Genomic DNA, 20,308 nt, shown 5'->3' with positions numbered 1-20,308 from the left:
GTCTCAACAATGCCAAATATACAGAGTTAACAATACCTAAATGTAGATATATCCAGTTAAATCATGACATCAATTAGAATTTTCAGAGATATTTAGTTGCGCTGGTAAGTTATGGCATTTCGGATTTTCCTGTTTATTCCCTGTCCCCCCCTGTCTCCAAAATGTACGAACCTTGCCAGAATATCGACAAGGAACTCAGTGATGTGCTCATTATATGTTTATTTTTGTTCACGATGGTGTTCACATTTATCTACAAATCATGATGCACATTGATAAGTTGAAGAGTGTGTTGGTAGTCCCTTTCCGAGCTGTCAATACAACACGCAGGGCGTGGAGAGGTTTTGATTACAGCAGGGCAATCGAAATGAATTGACACAGCATGCACGTGTGTCTACCCAGCACCGCCCTGTCCCTCTCCTCCCGTGAATCGTAACGAGGGAGACAGGTCGGCTAAATTTACCAGCAAAAATGAAAGTTCGGAGACGATGGGATGATACTCTGCGTTGTGTTCCGTTCTCCCGAGAAGTGGGCGATTCCACAACAGATGAGCACCACAGCTTTGTCAGGGGCCGTCCATAAATAGCGTCACGCGATTTTGGACGATTTTTGACCCCCCCTTCCTCGTCACACGGCGTCACAAAAGTCAGACCCCCCTCGAATATGACGTCACAAAGCTCTCACCCCTCCCCCCCCAAAAACATGCTTCAAATCGCTTTAAACTATTGTCATTGTAGTGCGTATTTAATGTGGCGCTGCACTCTGATGTTGTAGGAGAAAACATTTATTAAAAAGTCTATTTAACTAAGTAGAACGTGTTGTCTATATTTATTTAAAGTTGCGCATTTTGATGTGACGTCACATTCCTCAACCTCCCCCCCTCGTCACACCCCGTCACAAATGTCTGACCCCCCCCCCCACCCCCAGGTGCGTGACGTCATTTATGGACGGCCCTTTATTTATTAATGTTCTTCCAAGGGGTATTTGCATATTCGCAATCGTGACCAGACACAACCTATCACCTTCCACGTCACACAAAACCTCAGCTCTGTCCCTCAGCACGGAGTCCACCCAAATCTCAATGATGATAACAACCGCGTATCATATCTTTGAACATTTGACGTACATTATTTAACAAACATTTAACGAGAAAAATTTCATCAGCAGCGGACCGAGCATGGCTCTGTCCCAGGGCAGCAGTGGAGAGAGCGCGGCTCTCCCTCAGGGCAGCAGTGGAGATAGCGCGGCTCTCCCTCAGGGCAGCAGTGGACAGAGCACGGCTTTCCCTCAGGGCAGCAGTGGAGACAGCGCGGCTCTCCCTCAAGTCAGCAGTGGAGAGCACGGGGGTCCCTCAGGGTAGCCGTGGACGGAGCACGGCTCTGCCTCACTCTCACCCGTCTCCACACTCTCACTCAGCCGTCTCCTCACTGTCACCCGTCTCCTCACTCTCACTCACCCGTCTGTTGCTCGGGGTCACGTGACACACTTCAACCAATCCGGGGACGGACATAATTGGGAGGGGCGCACCTCTGGTTGGCTGCTTGCTTGCGGTCACGTGACGCACTTCAATCCGTGCCGCGTTAATCACAGTCACTGAGTGACAGAATGTCAGAGCTTGGTGTTTATATATATGTATAATAAAGCATTTTTTTCTATCTAATTATATGAATGTGTAAATTATGGAAATCATGTTTAACTGACAATAAACATAAACTCTGCCAAAACACATTTTGCGCACCCTGTGAGCTTAATGTTACATTTAAGTTCTAAGTCGGCCATCGTGTGCATTCCCAATGAACAACAAAATCACATCACTTGTTATCAATTATCACAAAACAAATTTTAATCATTAAAACACACCAATCATCTCATTGTTTTTTTCGGTAAAGTCACGTATGTAGAAATACAATTAAATTTTATTAAAACAAAAAACAATCACGACGTTGCGATCACAACGCAAGCGATCTTCATCAGGTGTCAAGAACAAATCACGGAGGTAAATACAACAAAAAGATGAGAGACGAGAATTCAACAAACCTGAAAAAAACATTACGTGAAGCACATCCAGTCAGGCAAACAACACAGACACTTCCTGGCGGACCACGAATTTCAGAAGAGTGTTAAATTTCGTGTTCAACCTTTGTATTGCACATACCAGCATAGATAGAATGAAAAATACGAGGTACACGGTCAGTAGAAATACATATACAAGTCCACCAAGAGGTAAGGAGGGAGGAAAGATGGACAGGGAGGCAGATAGAGAGGGGGCGGGGGGGGGAGGGATGAACAGAAGCTTAAATAGGAAATACGGTTGGAGGGGGGGAGGGGCCAGAGCAAGAGCAGCAGCTCAAACACGCACATCTTACACATACAAAACGGCAGCTCAAAAAAGGACCACCTCTTGTAAATACAAAACAGCAGCTCAAAAATGACCACCTCTTGTAAATACAAAACGGCAGGTCAAAAAAGGCCACATCTTACACTTAATTACGACGGTAACTTCCCCGTAGAAGTGTGATAATAAAGTATTGAAGCTTTCGTGACTGCATAAAATTACTCATTGGTTTTTTTCGGTAAAGTCACGTATGTAGAAATACAATAAAATTATATTAAAACAAAAAACAATCACGACGTTTCGATCACAACGCAAGCGATCTTCATCAGGTGTCAAGAACAAATCACGGAGGTAAATACAACAAAAAGATGAGAAACGAGAATTCAACAAACCTGAAAAAACATTATGTGAAGCACATCCAGTCAGGCAAACAACACTGTTAGACACTTCCTGGCGGGCCACGAATTTCAGAAGAGTGTTAAATTTCGTGTTCAACCTTTGGATTGCACATACCAGCATAGATAGAATGAAAAATACGAGGTAAATGGTCAGTAGAAATACATATACAAGTCCACCAAGAGGTAAGGAGGGAGGAAAGACGGACAGGGAGGCAGATATGTATTTCTACTGACCGTGTACCTCGTATTTTTCATTCTATCTATGCTGGTATGTGCAATCCAAAGGTTGAACACGAAATTTAACACTCTTCTGAAATTCGTGGTCTGCCAGGAAGTGTCTAACTGTGTTGTTTGCCTGACTGGATGTGCTTCACATAATGTTTTTTCAGGTTTGTTGAATTCTCGTCTCTCATCTTTTTGTTGTATTTACCTCCGTGATTTGTTCTTGACACCTGATGAAGATCGCTTGCATTGTGATCGAAACGTCATGATTGTTTTAGTTTTAATATAATTTTTTTGTATTTCTACATACGTGACTTTACCGAAAAAACCAATGAGTAATTTTATGCAGTCACGAAAGCTTTAATACTTTATTATCACACTTCTACGGGGAAGTTACCGTTGTAATTACGTGTAAGATGTGCCCTTTTTTGAGCTGCCGTTTTGTATTTACAAGAGGTGGTCTTTTTTTGAGCTGCCTTTTTGTATTTACAGGAGGCGGTCCTTTTTTGAGCTGCCGTTTTGTATGTGTAAGATGTGCGTGTTTGAGCTGCCGCTCTCGCTCTGGCCCCTTCCCCCCTCCAACCGTATTTCCTATTTAAGCTTCTGTTCATCCCTCCGCCCCCCCCTCTCTATCTGCCTCCCTGTCCATCTTTCCTCCCTCCTTACCTCTTGGTGGACTTGTATATGTATTTCTACTGACCGTGTACCTCGTATTTTTCATTCTATCTATGCTGGTATGTGCAATCCAAAGGTTGAACACGAAATTTAACACTCTTCTGAAATTCGTGGTCCGCCAGGAAGTGTGTTGTTTGCCTGACTGGATGTGCTTCACGTAATGTTTTTTCAGGTTTGTTGAATTCTCGTCTCTCATCTTTTTGTTGTATTTTCCTCTGTGATTTGTTCTTGACACCTGATGAAGATCGCTTGCGTTGTGATCGAAACTTCGTGATTGTTTTTTGTTTCAATATAATTTTATTGTATTTCTGCATACGTGACTTTGCCGAAAAAAACAATGAGAAATTTTATGCAGTCACGAAAGCTTTAATACTTTATTGCTCCAATCATCTGTCAGCTCCGTGACGTCTATAGAATCGAGTTGGATTGGTAAAAATAAACAAGTTATACCCCGCGCAAAAAAACCGTCAAACAATACCACTGTAACTCTCAGGAAGTGTACAGCTCACAACTTGCAATCATGACCATCATTAAAACACTATAATAATCTTTCAACTCCGTTACGTCTATTGATTCGATTTGGATTTACCAAAATAAGTGAGTTATTGACACCCGTGAATATAAATAGCTGTCACCACGAGGGCGACGCTATCGTATTAAATTTCCCGCGCAAAAAATATAGAAGGCAAACAATACACTGTAACATAGCAGACAACTTATACGGTTTACCCGTATTCTTGTACAGAGAAATATAGTTTTCAGATCCATACGGTGTACAGCCGTTTCAATGCGGGGAAAAAAACTACGTTTATTTGTCTATTGGTTTGTGTTTCTCCTTTGTGATGGGACTTTGTAGATGTATAAGGGCACGGGGTGACCAATCCAGTCTGTAATAAACTAGGCACTGTTAAGGGATTAACAGGTACGCATCAGAATCACAATGACAGAATAACCGTGTGTGTGTGAAAAACAATAAACTTCCCATCTCAGATCCAGCTGGTAGCGTGTGCGTGATGTGGTGTAGGAATGTTTTTGTCTATTTGTTTGTGTTTGGACTGTAGAATGAATGTTGAGATGTATAAGGGCACGGGGTGACCAATAAAATCTGAATTGGTCTGTGATAAGATAGGGCACTGATAAGGGGTTAACATGTATGTTGTAACTCTAAATACGTGTACAGATCACAACTTGCAATCATGACCAGATACACCCCGATCACCCCCCCCCCCACGTCACACAACACCTCAGCTCAGTCCCTCTGTGGATGGGATTAAGCACCAGTGTTAATCATATTCCAGCCCCAATTGAGCATTTTAAACATTTAAATGCATTTTAATATCGAAGTCTTGTGAATATCTTTATCACCACCAATGACTCAATAAACAGTCAATTAACATAGGCGAGTTCCTGTCTGTCGATTAACATTGAAGTTATATTAATTTAAGTTACGTTTGTTATTTTATCAGAGCTCATGTAATCTCACCAGCACGCAGTTCACCCCAAATCTGAACTGGTTGTGCGCCCCGTTCTCAGAATAGTCTACACACTGCTGGACGTGGCCTGCTGTGCAGCTACGGCTTGGAGTCCTTTCTCTGATCGTCATTGCCTATACTAATGAGAAAAAAAACCACACCTCGCTCTCCGTAGAAATTGCAGCAACACGTAGCAGAGTACACAATTATACGTGCGATTCATTACAGGGAAGCTCTCACCGGCTACATGTGCATTGCATTGCAATGAGAGAGGCTAAACAAATACATAGAGAATAAAACAAGTAATTTTGATATTTGTAAAGAGTTTTGGAAGAATAATATATACCGACGGTGGTGCTGGACGAGCCTCTTCAGTTGTCCCTTGTCCAAACTTGACTCGCCAGGATTGCGGATTGGGATGAGACACAGACAGCCGGTCCCAGGGTCTCAAGGGGCTACCGTCTCTGCCCGTACTGTGTCTGGCCATGGTCGCTATCCCCACGCTTAATGAGGACAATGTCTGGGTGCTTCCTCTGGGTCCAACACATTAAAATTTGTATTGTTAATCTGCTCGTTTACCAGGGATGGCCTCACCGAGTCTCAATACTCCTTAGGAGAATCCTGACAAAAACTATCGCAGTAAGGGACGATGTTGTTACGTTTGTAATGACCGAAATGAATGAAAAAACACTCACCCGCAAGCCAATGTACAGCCTTACGGTTATTCAAAAATAGACCAAGGTCTCCGATTAGCGGAAAAAGGCCTCCACAGTGATTAGTCGGGAGGCAGGGCATTTGAAGTGACTGGAGGAAATTGTTGAATGAGAATAGGCGGGAAACAGAGTGGAACCCAGAGGCGACGGTTGGGATCCGTTAGAGTAGGAGGACAGGGGATTGGCTACGGGGGGGGCAGTGAGGGAACATTCGAGAAAGGTTGCTCAAAAGATATTAAAGGGCCATAGCACAAGGGGACGGGACGTTAGAAGGAAGACACGAGCTTCAAAACTAAGCGTGAAGTCCGGACCCAGTATTTGTTACTGTGTGGTGATAAAAGTTTGTCGTTTGAGTCGTTTCACGTTCATGCCAATGGAGTAATTTGCGGGTGAATTTTTTTCATCAGAATGTTTGGCCGAAACCAAGTTGCAGGAGTGTTTTTTTTGTTGAGCTGGAATACTGGAGAGCTCAGAAAATAAACCCCGTCCAGAACAGGGGGGAGAACAAACTCCACGCTTGAGTTGGGAATCCAACTCAGGACCTTCTTGCTGTGGGGCACGAGTGTTTACACGACAGACGCTGTAGCGCACACATCCATGATGTGTTCAGGTACCTTGATTGACCCTGCTGCAACCAAATGCCACCTCAATTGAAATACAAGCTGCTGCGCGCGTCGCCCACTGATTGCCATTTAAACGTTTGTTTATTATTTGCAGACGAACACAATTGGAAAGGGCACATTTCGTTCACGCTAAGCTAATTCGTGCCCTTTGTTAATGCATTATTATGCTATTTTGTTATATAATGCAATTGCATTTTTAAGAACGAATAGTACTCTGTTTTTAGTGATGGAAGCACAACTTGGACGTATAATCAAACTCACGATGCGATGTTCATGTACGCAAATGACTCCTGTGTTTGTGTAGAGATATTTTTTCACTTAACTACAGTAAACTGAAGCAATGCACCACATTTATGCTTTCCTAGTTGGCCTGTGGCCGCCATCACTAAAGATATGCTACCTGCCCCACGCATTTGATTCTAAGCTTTTATTACCTTTAATCAACAGGTAGTGGTGGGCAAATACAGTAGGTATGGGTGTGTGTGGGGACAATCTGGGTTGGTGGGATTAGAATTCCCTCTGAGAGCAATATATGTATGACTTACGGTGTATGTGCAGCCAATTTGTCAATCGACTGCTAGCCGAGAGACCGCTATATTGAATGGGTTCACCATACTTCACCAGGCTGGTCAGTTGCGTGGTGGTGGATTTGGAGATGGGAGCATAGGAGTGCAACACAACCCTGGATTTTACAACAGCCTACAAACACGAGTTTACGCATGGTGGTCAGCCACCAAAGCACCATCCAGCACAACATTCTGTACGATTAGGTCATGCGCTTCTCTTTTCAATAAAATTGAGCAGGACATTGATTCTTAACACAATCCCAACTTCCCAACTAAGCCAGGAAACCTTCACAGGAGGGGTGGTGGAGTGCCAAAATGTAACGACGAATTTATATCAATCAGTCCAAAAAGAGATTTACTTTTTTTCTCGCGTATGCCTTGATGAATAAAATTACCTTCGGTTCAAATTTTAATCATATAGAGTTGATTTGTGGGATGTGAAGTGGGAGGTAGAGAGCAGACCTAGAGAAGACAGAGAACCCGGGGAGGGGAGTAAACTGAAAATCGGAGGGGAACGATAGGCAGGGGCTAGCCCGTGAAGAAATTTGAAATCTGCGAGTGCGATCTTCAAGGTGATTCTGGACTGGATAGGTAGTTGCACAGGGATTGTAAAATGGGTGTAAAATTATGACGCTTCCGAGTATGAGTGAGTACTCTTGGAGCTGTGTTTTGAACATACTGAACACATAGGATCAGAGGCAAAGGATGACCGAATAACAGAGAATTGCAGTAGTCTAGCCTGGAAATTACAAATTCATTCATTGTTTCTGCAGCTGTATGGGAGAGCATCATTCAACCACGATCTGATACATTCACTTTGATTGTTGGACAGAAATGCACCTTTCTCAATATCTTGTTGAATTGCGTATTAATTGCGAGCCTCAGCTCAAGGGTGCGTAGGCAGTAAATGAGCACGTTCGCAATCGGGCTGAGCAAGAACACCAACTGAGCGGCGCATCTCAAGTTGACGCCCTCGCTGTCGGCATCCTTCACAAAGCGCGGCAGAAGAATGTCTAAAAAAACTGACGTGAAAAACACAGCGAGTGCCATGAAATGCGTGCCGAATGTGTGCAGGGCTTTGCTCCTGAACGCAGAGCTCGAATTATTGCACTCAATAAAAATCCGAACGTAGGTGTAAGCAACCACACAGAGAGGAAATACAACAAACGTTGCAACCATTGACGATGAGACAACATCCATTTTGCTCGTGTCACCGACAGCCAACTTTAATAATCCCATATTATCACAAACTATGCCCTGGATTTGCCTGTTTTTTTCGCTTAATTGCAGTGAAAATTGAAGGATGACTAGAATGCTGACTGCAACCGCTGCCATCAGCCAGGATAGTAATGCCGTAAAAATGGATCTCTTTGCAGTAATCTTGGTGTGGTAGTGCAATGGGTAGCAGATGGCCACGTAGCGATCAACAGACATAATAGCCAATGTAAAAATCTCATTCAGGGCAGATATGTGAATTGTGAACATCTGTGCGACACATGACACGTACAGGATCTCTCTGTTGCCCGTCAGGAGGACCTGCAGCTGCTTGGGCAAGCCACCTGTGCTGATAATGATGTCGCCAATTGCGAGATTGCACAGAAATATGTGCATGGGCTTGTGTAAGTCTGTGGATACTGCCACCGTCACGAGCACCATCAGATTGGCTGCAGTTATAGTTAGATACATCGCAAGGCACAGGCTGAATATGAGCACCTCCACAGGGTACGGGGCTTCAAATGTGGCGAGGTGGAGCACGGAGCTTCTGTTCTCCATAATTGCGTTCCTTGTGCTCCTGCGTCTATAGCCTGAGACCTTATCACGCAGTACCTGTTGAAGTTACAAAACATTGTTAAATAAAAACATCATAGGACTTCCTTTTCCAGTAACAAAACATGAGAATAGGTTTTTCCGCCTTTTTTCTGGCAACAAAACAGGTGTTAAGTTGTTTAAACACCAAACTGAAACCTTTTATATTTTGGTACTGGCAAAGGAGGTCCCATGATGTAGCTGCTCGCCCCAAGCTCTCATTACTCTGATGGTGCAATGTCTTTGTGCTGTACGCCTTTTGGCGTACAGCACAAAGAGTATTGTGGTTAATGCAGACATTATTCCTTGTAATAGGTTTCAGTTTGGTGTTTTAACAACTTAACACCTGTTTTGTTGCCATATAAAAGGGGAAAAAACAATTATCAAATAAAAACAGTTTGTGAAAATGCGTACAAATGCTCACTAATAATATTAACAATAACTGACGAACAATGGCTCAAAAATAGAAGAGAACTCACCTTGTTTTCGTTGCTTGAACTGAGAACAGATCAGTGATGCTCGTGGAATCTGCTGATTTATATGCGTTTTGGGGACCACGTGACCGTGAGCCTTAAGGCGCGATGGGAGGTTCTCGGCTGCCTGGTGTGTGCTGCAGCGCCCTGCGGATTTACCCATTGCCCTGAGGATTAGCTCGTAATGTGATATATACACTTCGGGTTGGGAGGTGACTGCATTAGAAGCATTTGGGTCATGTTTCCAGTTATTTTTTTTAAATCACTATATACATTTTAAATGCTTCAACCTAAAGTTTTGAAAAAAAATATTTTTAAAAGTCATCGTGTTGTATATGGCATAAATATAAAATGGTGTATATAATGTCAGCGAATTCGTTATTTTTTTTCAATATATAGTGTCTTAATGCATGCATAACTTAGAATTTATTATGTATGGTGGCTTTATATATAGAGTGCATTAATAGGCAGTGTTTTACTGTTGGCACCAATTATGCAAACCTCCATAACATAATAAAATGAGATGTCACTGAGAATCAATCATCCATTACTATTGCCCCTGGGTATCAATTTGAGATCTTGCATTCTAATTAGTCCATATGCCTGCTTAGTGGGGATGTTATTGCTCAACGGGCTCATTAATGAACCCATTAACTACTGTAATGTCAATTATGACTTTCCGGGCTGTACCTGTGGGAATCCGCGTATCTGTGACCTATCTTCACGAGCCTGGCTCTTAACTGTCTGCTCTCTCCTGAAAGTGTAGCTAGTCGTGATGTTGGGTCACTTCATGAAGACTCGGAGGGTTTCATTACAGCCTAAATCATTGGTTTATGGGCTGTAATGAAATGAACCTCAACACCTGAACACGGTTTAATATTGTACTTAACTAAGTATCTATTATGTTAAGTCAGCTTGGTCTTTTCAATATACTAAACATAATACGGGCAACCGGCTGTCAAAATATTGCCAAACTCGATATACACAGCGGTTTCAACTTGAACACCTGGGCACATCGATGTGAGGCCAGAACAGTTGCTTGGGGAATCACTCAAATATACAGAGGTAACAATACCTAAATGTAGATATATTCAGTTAAATCATGACATCAATTAGAATTTTCAGAGAAATTTAGTTGCGCTGGTAAGTTATGGCATTTCAGATTTTCCTGTTCATTCCCTGTCCCCCCCTGTCTCCAAAATGTACGAACCTTCCCAGAATATCGACAAGGAACTCAGTGATGTGCTCATTATATGTTTATTTTTGTTCACGATGGTGTTCACATTTATCTACAAATCATGATGCACATTGATAAGTTGAAGAGTGTGTTGGTAGTCCCTTTCCGAGCTGTCAATACAACACGCAGGGCGTGGAGAGGTTTTGATTACAGCAGGGCAATCGAAATGAATTGACACAGCATGCACGTGTGTCTACCCAGCACCACCCTGTCCCTCTCCTCCCGTGAATCGTAACGAGGGAGGCAGGTCGGCTAGACGATGAGATGACGCTCTGCGTTGTGTTCCGTCCTCACGAGAAGTGGGCGACTCCACAACAGATGAGCACCACAACTTTGTTAAATGGCAACTACGCTTAATGGACTGTCTATAAATGACGTCACGCGATTTTTGACCCGCCCCCCCTCGTCACACGGCGTCACAAAAAGTCAGACCCCCTCGAATATGACGTCACAAAGCTCTCACCCCTCCCCCCAAAAAAACATGCTTCAAATCGCTTTAAACTATTGTCATTGTAGTGCGTATTTAATGTGGCGCTGCACTCTGATGTTCTTGGAGAAAACATTTATTAAAAAGTCTATTTAATTAAGTAGAACGTGTTGTCTATATTTATTTAAAGTTGCGCATTTTGATGTGACGTAACATTCCTCAACCTCCCCCCCTCCTCACACATCGTCAGAAATGTCTGACCCCCCCCCCCCCAGGTGCGTGACGTCATTTATGGACGGCCCTTTATTTATAAATGTTCTTCCGATGGGTATTTGCGTATCCGCAATCGTGACCAGACACAACCTATCACCTTCCACGTCACACAAAATCTCAGCTCTGTCCCTCAGCACGGAACCCACCCAAATCTCAATGATGACAACAACCGCTTATCATATCTTTGAACATTTGACGTACATTATTTAACAAACATTTAACAATAAACATTTTAATAGTTAACATCAAACGTCTGATAATACTGCATAAACGAAACATTGCGTACTTATATAATTAATAAGAAAGCATCTTTTAAAAATCTAAATACATGAATATGTCGATTAGGAAAATCACATTTTACTGACAATGAACATATAAACAATTAATATATCTTATATCCCAATCGGGAATGTAACCTCTGCCAAAACACATATTTTGCGCATCCCATGAGCCATCGTGTGCATTCCCAATGAACATCAAAATAACATCAAATGTGATCAATTATCACAAAAAAATCCATCACTAAAACACTCTAATCATCTCTCAACTCCGTGACGTCTATAGAATCGAGTTGAATTGGTAAAAATAACCAAGTTATATCCCGCGCAAAAAAAAAAGTCAAACAATAACATCGGAACTCAGAAAGTGTAGAGCTCACAACTTGAAATCATGACTATCACTAAAACACTATAATCATCTTTCAACTCCGTTACGTCTATTGATTCGATTGGGATTTACCAAAATTAGTGAAAATAAATAGCTGTCACCACTAGGGCGACGCTATCGTATTAAATTTCCCTGGCAAAAAAATAAAAAGGCAAACAATCCACTGTAACATAGCAGCCAACCCATACTATTTACCCCGTATTCTTGTACAGAGAAATAACGTTTCCAGGTCCATACGGCGTACAGCCGTTTCAATAGGGGCACAAAAATATATTTGTTTGTGTTTATCCCTTGTGATGGGACTTTGTCGGATGAACGTTGAGATTGAAAGGGGCACGGGGTGACCATTAAGGTCTGAATTGGTCTGTGATAAGATAGGGCACTGATAATAAGTGTACAGCTTACAACTTGCAATTATGACCAGTTACACCCCGATCACCCCCCCCCCCCACGTCACACAACACCTCAGCTCAGTCCCTCTGTTGATGGGATTGAACATCAGTGTCAATCATATTCCAGCCCCAATTGAGCATTTTATACATTGAAATACATTTTAATATCGAAGTCTTGTGAATATTTTTTTTATCACCACCAATAACTCAATAAACAGTCATTTAACATAGCCGATTTCCTGTCAGTCGATTACCATTGAAGTTATATTAATTTAAGTTACATTTAATATTTTATTAGAGCTCATGTAATCCCACCAGCACGCAGTTCACCCCAAATCTGAACTGGTTGTGTGCCCCGTTCTCAGAATAGTCTACACACTGCTGGACGTGGCCTGCTGTGCACCTACTGCTCGGGGTCCTTTCTCTGATCGTCATTGCCTATACTAATGAGAAAAAAAAACACACCTCGCTCTCCGTAGCAATTACAGCAACACGTAGCAGAGTACACAATTATACGTGCGAGTCATTACAGGGAAGCTCTCACCGGCTGCATGTGCACTACATTGCAATGAGAGAGGTTAAACAAATACATAGAGAATAAAACAAGTAATTTTGATATTTTCTAACGAGTTTTGGAAGAATAATATATACCGACGGTGGTGCTGGACGAGCCTCTTCAGTTGTCCCTTGTCCAAACTTGACTCGCCAGGATTGGGGATTGGGATGAGACACGGACAGCCGGTCCTAGGGTCTCAAGGGACTGCCGTCTGCCCGTACTGTGTCTGGCCATGGTCGCCATCCCCACGCTTAATGAGGACAATGTCTGGGTGCATCCTCTGGGTCCACAATTTTTTTTATCGTTAACGTCGTTTACTCCGCGATGGACTCACCTCGTCTCAATGCACCATTTTAGGAGAATCCTGACAAGCTATCGCAGTCGGGGACGGTGTTGTCAGGTCCATGCCAGCTTAGCCATTTGCATATAATGTTTTTTTTTTACATTCGGATGTTTAGCCAATAGCAGTGGCACTGTACCTTTTTATGGAACGGCAAAAAAAAGATTCATCAGAGTCGGTCATTGTGTCCTGGCATCGTGTCGGGGGGAGGGGATAGATGGGGAGGGGGAGGGAATGGATGGGGGCGGGGATTGTTGGGGGTCGGGGATGAGGAAGCAATGGGGTGGGGAACGAGGTGGAGAGCGGTGTGGGGAATGGCGGGGGGGGGGGCATGGGGTGGAGGGGAATAGGTGGTGGGGGGGGGGACATGGGCGGGGGGGATAGGGGTATGGGGGGTGGGGGGGCAATGGATGGGGGAATAATTGGGGGTGGGGGAAGGAAATGAGGGAGGGGGATTGGGGAAGGGAAATGGAGACAAAGATCCCCCGTGTAGACTTAACAGACCGCTGGGGCAAGTGCTGTTAACGAGGAGCACCGAATGAAGGCCGGCACGGCACACGAGGGGGTGGGTGGCCAGCACCACGCCCGACCGCCTTTGTCTCCCCGCTGGGGAGATGTTTACACATAGCACAGGATACTAGAGCTGAACGCTTTGGGGAAAATATCTAATTGAGATTTTTCTGACAGATATTGCGATTGCGATTTTATTTGAGATTTTTTTTATTAAGTCAAGCTTCAGTTCAATATTCACTGTGTAATAGATTTCAAGCATGTGATGGAGCATTACCACATGATACCATCAAAATATGAACTGCTCTATACATTCTAATGCAACTGTGACAACTTTAAACATATGATTTACTTCCAACATGTATTTATTAAAATGTTTTAATTGAAATAGAACAATCAAACATAGAACAATTGTTAATTCTAGATTTGAAGCTTTCGTGACTGCAAGGATTCATACTCTGGTTTTTTCGGTAAAGTCACGTAGGTCAAATAAAATAAATTACTTTACCGAAAAAAACAAAGAGTAACAATTGTTAAGTTAAATAAATAAAGTTATAACAATAACAAATTAAACAATTCCAATAAGAAAGTAATAGGACTTTTCAAATCGCAAAAAATCGCAGCCTTTGCAATTTGTTAATCGCAGTTTCAAATTGTGATTTAGATTTGAAATCGATTAATCGTTCATCCCTACCGGGTACTCATTTGAGGCTAAGTCGACCTAGGGGAGGCCCGGGACCGGTTCAGATAATCGTCACCGGTGTTCGGCGTGAGCGGGAATCGAACTCGGGTCGTCTAGAGTCGTAGCGGAGCATAGCGCTAACTGCGGCACCACCGCTGTCCACTCGCGGACAAACACACCGGCTTTGGATAATCATCATCGGTAGGTACAGTATTTATACACCTGGTTATTGTCTAGGAATGTTTTTCAATAGAGTTTTTACATATTTATTTCCATTATTAAATTTATATGGCATAGAGCACAGTATTTATTTCAATTGTGATGTCTGTTTTTGGTCACCGTGTACCTAACCCCATTATTTCGGTAAGGCTTCCGTCTTGCATATCGCGGTTTTGGCTTTCGCCGCAGTTTCCAAGAACGTAACTCCCCGCGATATTCAAGGGTCTCCTGAATATATTTATGCTTGCCAACCCACTGCTGGCTGAGAGACCCTTACGTTGAATGGGTTGACCATGCTTGACCAGGCTGGTTAGTGTGGGTTGGTGGTTGGTAGCAGGCAGTGTTAGAATCACATCTAGGCCTCTTTTTAAAGAACGAAACAGGTGGGCTTCACAAATCTGACTATTGCCTGATGAAGCTAGTTGTAATTACTGGCGAAACGTCGTACTCAGATTGTAAATGTTGTGGCTTGGCTCTCCAACACAGAAATGTGCTGTACTCGGAACGAATTGGCACGTTCTGTTTACCTGCCAAAGCTTACTAATTGGCTGTGTCGGGTGGTGGCGGGTTTAAGGACACATTTATATATTTACGTGATCTAACCCATAAAATACCTGTATTATAGATATAGTGGTCACGAAATCCTACGTTTTAAACAGACATTGGAACATCGGAGTGCAGGACAATGGTTTTCGCTGCACTGCCCTCTAATGACAATGTACCTCCACAACAGCCGACAAATTTGAGTTTCGTACAAGATGGTTGCAAACCCAAGAACTATCCAGGCTAAGCCAGGCACAGGGTCTGAGATGATAATAAGAATATTCCGAGTGATTTGGTAATAGGGCTTAATTGTTTTGATGTCATTAAGCAGGAAATTAATTCCAAACTAAATATTTCCATATTACCTGAAGAAAGCAAAATCATTACCTCGAAGTAACATTGATGTAATGAATAATTTTATTTATAACTTCATCATTGGATATATCCAGCTCATTGAATATAGAGTTATCCGTTCAGCAATGGAGACCTGTATATAACTGCACAACCAAAACAACGCCTTGTTATAAAACGTGATACCGAGGAACCATAGCGTACATAAATTGTACATTAAGTAGACGAAATGAACGTTTGTATCCCTTGCATGAAGATTTGACTTTTCTGTTAAGCATAATTCAAACCACAACCTAAACCGTGAACTTTGATTTTTGGACAGAAATGCACCTTACGCGAGATCTTCTTGAAGTGCTTACTAATTGTGAGTCTCAGCTCAGTCGTGCGGAGGCAGTAAATGAGCACGTTCGCAAGCGGGCTGAGCAAGAACACCAACTGAGCGGCGGATCTCAAGTTTCTCGCGCCCTCGCTGTCCACATCCTTCACAAAGCGCAGCAAAAGGATGTCCAAGAAAAGCGCCGTGAAAAAGACGGCGAGCGCCATGAAATGCGTGCCGAATGTGTGCAGGGCTTTGCCCCTGAACTCGGAGGAGCTCGAGTTCTTGCACTCGACAAGAATCCGAACGTAGGTGTACACAATTACACAGAAAGGAGAGACAACGAATACGACGACCTTTGACGTCAAGTACGCATCCATTTGGCTCGTGTCACCAACGGCTAACTTAAATATTCCCATATTATCACAAACTATGCCCTGGATTTGCCTGTTTTTTTCGCTTAGTTGAAGTGAAAGGAGAAGGATAATTTGAATGCTGACTGATACGATTCCAATCAGCCAGGACAGTAATGACAGTAAAATAGATCTCTTTGCAGTAACCTTGGTGTGGTACTGCAATGGGTAGCAGATGGCCAGGTAGCGATCAACAGACATCATAGCCAATGTAAAAATCTCATTCAGGGCAGATATGTGAATTGTGAACATCTGTGCGACACATGACACGTACAGGATCTCTCTGTTGCCCGTCAGGAGGACCTGCAGCTGCTTGGGCAAGCCACCTGTGCTGATAATGATGTCGCCAATTGCAAGATTGCACAGAAATATGTGCATGGGCTTGTGCAAGTCTGTGGACACTGCCACCATCAAAAGCACCAGCAGATTGGCTGCGGTCATAGTTAGGTACATCGCAAGGCACAGGCTGAATATGAGCACCAGCACAGGGTACGGGGCTTCAAATGTGGCGAGGTGGAGGACGGAGCTTCTGTTGTCCATAATTGCGTTCCTTGGGCTCCTGCGTCTACAGCCCGACACCTTATCACGCAGTCCCTGTTGATGTCACAAAATGTGAATTGTTTACATTTTCAAAGCCTCTTGATTTTCTTTTTACAAATGCACACTCATAATATGTACAATAACAATGATGAACAATGGCAAAACAACGTAACAGAACTCACCTTGTTTTCGGTTGCTTGAACTGAGAGCAGATCAGTGATGCTCGTGGAATCTGCTGATTTATATGCGTTTTTGGGACCACGTGACCGTGAGCCTTCAGGCGCGATGGGAGGTGCCTGGTGCGTGCTGCAGCGCCCTGCGGATTTACCCATTGCCCTGAGGAGTCCTTTTGAGTCCAGATGAGCTCGTAATGTAACGTGTACACTTTGGGTTGGGAGGTCACGGCATTAGAAGCAATTAGGTAATGTTTCCAGTATTTATTTTTACATTTATAATTGTTTTTAAAATGCTTCAACTTATTTTTAAAAAATGTTTTAAGAAGCGAGTTATACAGGATATGGCTCACATGTAAAAAAAAATACTTCGTATAATCTAACAGTATAAGTTGATTTTGTTTGTGTATTAATACATGTACAACTCTTTGTTTATTATGTTTAGTGGGGTTAAATACTGGTACTGGATAGTCAATTCACATTTACTATGTAGTTTTACTGGAGGAATCAAGGATGCAATTCTCCATAACATAATAAAATGAGATGTCACTTAGAATTCCATCATTTATTACTATTACCCCTGGGTATCAATTTGAGGTCTTACCTGTATACTAATTAGTCCATACGCCTTCCTAGTGGGGGATGTTATTGCTCAACAGGCTCACTAATTAACCCATTAACTGCCGTAATGTCAACGCCGACATTTCGGGCTGTGCCCGTGGGGATCACCGTTCTAGTGACCCATCTTCACGAGCCTGGCCTCTCCTGAGAGCGTCGCTTATCTTTTCTCAACCTAATTTATATAGCACACTGACCAATGCGCTGCACATGTACTGGTGAAGATGAGGTGAATACAATCGATGATGAGTAATAGTGATGCGTGAATGAAGTAAAAAAATACGGGAGCAAATGATGATGAATGGCTTGGATGGATGGGGAATGAGTGGGGGCCAGGAAGAGAGATTATGAAGAAGGAACCGTAGTCGTTAGAAGAAGCGGGTTAAGGGGCTGTGTGATGAGCTAGGGAAAGAAAGTGAGTTTTGAGGAAGGAGCAGAAATTGATTAGCGAATGTGACTGCTTAATGTGGAGGGGGGAGTTTGTTGAAGCGAAGGGTGGGCAAGAGGAGAGAAAGAGCGAACGCGTGATTGAGCGCAAAGATGAGAAGGAACAGAGAGAGAGACGGCAAAGGTTGATAATGTAGAGGGCGAGAAGGGACGGAGGATGCAAGAGTGGCAAGATAAGGTGGTGGCAAGATCATGAAGAATTTGAACAGGCTACAATGATAAACGGGGAGCCAATGCAGTTGAGCGATGAAAGTCGAGGTATTAGAATTGTAGAGAAGGCTGAATATGATACGTGCAGAGGGGTTTCTTGATTTGTTGAAGGCGGGGGGGTGGCGTAAAAGGGAAGACCAAGTTATAAAAGAGTGACAGCAGTTCAGACGAGTTAAGGTAGCGGAATGTATGAGGACTTATACAGCGGAGGTTGAAATAAGTGGTCGGATTTTGTGAATGAACAAGTGAAACCGGCAAGTGCGGGTGGTGGCAGGGAAGTTAAAGATAACACCAAGGTTGCGGGCTGAAGAAACAAGGGAAATAGATAACGGAGGGAAAGATATGGTGGGACAGGGAGTAGGGGAACGGGAGGCAGGGAAAAAAACAATTTGGGTGTTGGAAGGGTTAATGGACAGAAAGTGACGTGACATCCAGGATTGGATGGAGACCAGGCAGGATGAGACGCTGGAAGCGAGGTCATGGGGAAAAGGAATGGAAAGGAGAAGTAAATGACGATGTCATCCGTGAAGAAATGATGGGAAAAGTTAATCGAAGTAAGGAGAGATTCGAGTGCTGAAATATAGAGAGAGAAACGTAGGGGACCGTGAACTGACCTTTGGGGAACACCAACAGTGAAGGGGCCTGGGGGGGCGAAGTGGCAATGATTGAATGAGACCGCAGAGGTGCGCAGAGAGAGAGACACAACTTTAGCCAGGAAAGTGGCGCATCGGAAATGCCAAGAGAAGAGCGAGTAGAGAGAAGAGGAGGATGATCAACCGTGTCAAAAGCTGAGGACAGATCGCGGAGTATCGGAATGGAAGAGAGACCAGCACGAGCAGAGTGAGCCAGGTGATTCTGAACTGAAATAAGGGACATTTCAGTTGATGAAAGGGACGAAAACCAGATTGGAATTGACGGTGGATGGAGTTAGAGGAGATGTAGTGGGTAAGACGAGAATGTACCAGGAGTTCTAAGAGTTTGGAGAAATTGCCAGAAGTATCGAGAGAAGATTTTTTTTGCGGAGGGGAACAATAATGGCTGGATTATATACAACGGGAAAGAAACCAGAGGAGAAGTAATTAAACAGGGGCACTCGATAGGGGAGAAGTAGTCGGGAGAGACGGGAAGCAGGAATGGGGTCGAGGGGAGAGGAAGTGAGGATGAGCCTTAGAGATGGTGGAAGAGAGTTCTGCATAGAATTTGCCGGGAAAATGATGAAAGCGAAGTCATCGTGGATTTGATGTAGGGGGAGGGGCTGATGAGGTGAGCTAGGGGAGGAGGTAACTTGCCATGATGTGGGTCGCTTAATGAAGACTCGGAGGGAGGGGTTAATAACAGCCTAAAAACGTTGGTTTATGGGCTGTAATTAACCTCAACACCTGAACACGGGCAAGCGGCTGTCAAAACAAGGCCAAACTTGATACACAAAGCAGCTTAACTTGAACACCTGGGCACATTGATATGCGAGGCCAGAACAGTTGAAGAACATACAGAGTCTTTTTCTCGAGGTTGCTTGGGAAATCACGGCATTGAGTTCACCTGTTGAGGACTCAACAATTCCAAATATACAAGGTTAACAATACATAAATGTAGATTTTTCCAGTAAAAATATGACATCAATTTGATGTTTGGAGATATTTAGTGGCCCCGATAAGTTATGACACCTAGGATTTTCCTGTTTATTCCCTGTCCCCCCTCCCTCCAAAATGTACGAACCTCTCCAGAATATCGACAAAGAACGCAGTGATGTGGTCATTACATGTTTATTTTTGTTCATGATGGTGTTAAAATGAATTTACAAACCATGGTGCACATTGATGAGTCAAAAGTGTTGGCAGTCTCATTCCCAGCTGACCAATCATACAACACGGACGGCAGCAGTTAGTGTATTTAAACTGCGGAGACGTTTTGACGACAGCAGGGCAACCGAGATGCATAGACACAGTGTACACTTGGGGCTCGACAATTACATAGAAGATTAAACATTTAAAAAAATCGACATTTTATTACAAGAGTTCTGCATGATTAATATTTTCCAGCGGTGGTGCTGGACAAACCTCTTCAGTTGCCTCTTGTCCAAACTTGACTCACGATGATCAGGGATTTGGATGAGAC

At 43.3% G+C, this 20,308-nt stretch overlaps 2 protein-coding genes across 2 annotated transcripts; both read right to left on the bottom strand.

The window, feature by feature from the left end:
• Positions 1-202: 202 nt before the first annotated feature.
• Positions 203-13,387, bottom strand: LOC116954587 (olfactory receptor 1500-like). The gene is made up of 2 exons (XM_032975229.2): positions 9,287-13,387; positions 203-8,828 (listed from the first exon to the last, which is right to left on the bottom strand). The coding sequence occupies exon 2, from the start codon at positions 8,772-8,774 to the stop codon at positions 7,794-7,796; it is 981 nt and encodes a 326-aa protein (XP_032831120.1). The 5' UTR covers positions 8,775-8,828; positions 9,287-13,387; the 3' UTR covers positions 203-7,793.
• Positions 13,388-13,607: 220 nt separating this feature from the next.
• LOC116954628 (olfactory receptor 10G9-like) lies at positions 13,608-17,101 on the bottom strand. Its single transcript, XM_076052274.1, has one exon. It carries the CDS (start codon positions 16,743-16,745, stop codon positions 15,747-15,749), a length of 999 nt encoding a protein of 332 aa, XP_075908389.1. The 5' UTR covers positions 16,746-17,101; the 3' UTR covers positions 13,608-15,746.
• Between the last annotated feature and the right edge of the window lie 3,207 nt (positions 17,102-20,308).

Source organism: Petromyzon marinus, chromosome 55 (genome assembly GCF_048934315.1).
Source record: "Petromyzon marinus isolate PM22_M1 ecotype Great Lakes invasive population chromosome 55, UKy_Petmar_22M1.pri1.0, whole genome shotgun sequence".
NCBI classification, from domain to species: Eukaryota; Metazoa; Chordata; class Hyperoartia; order Petromyzontiformes; family Petromyzontidae; genus Petromyzon; species Petromyzon marinus.
Note: the sequence above shows the minus strand (reverse complement) of the source record. Positions and strands in the feature narration are given on the sequence as shown.

What these genes read in the sequence shown, in the direction of transcription:
- LOC116954587 (XM_032975229.2), bottom strand. Translation starts at nt 8,774, where the DNA reads ATGGAGAACAGAAGCTCCGTGCTCCACCTCGCCACATTTGAAGCCCCG.
- LOC116954628 (XM_076052274.1), bottom strand. Translation starts at nt 16,745, where the DNA reads ATGGACAACAGAAGCTCCGTCCTCCACCTCGCCACATTTGAAGCCCCG.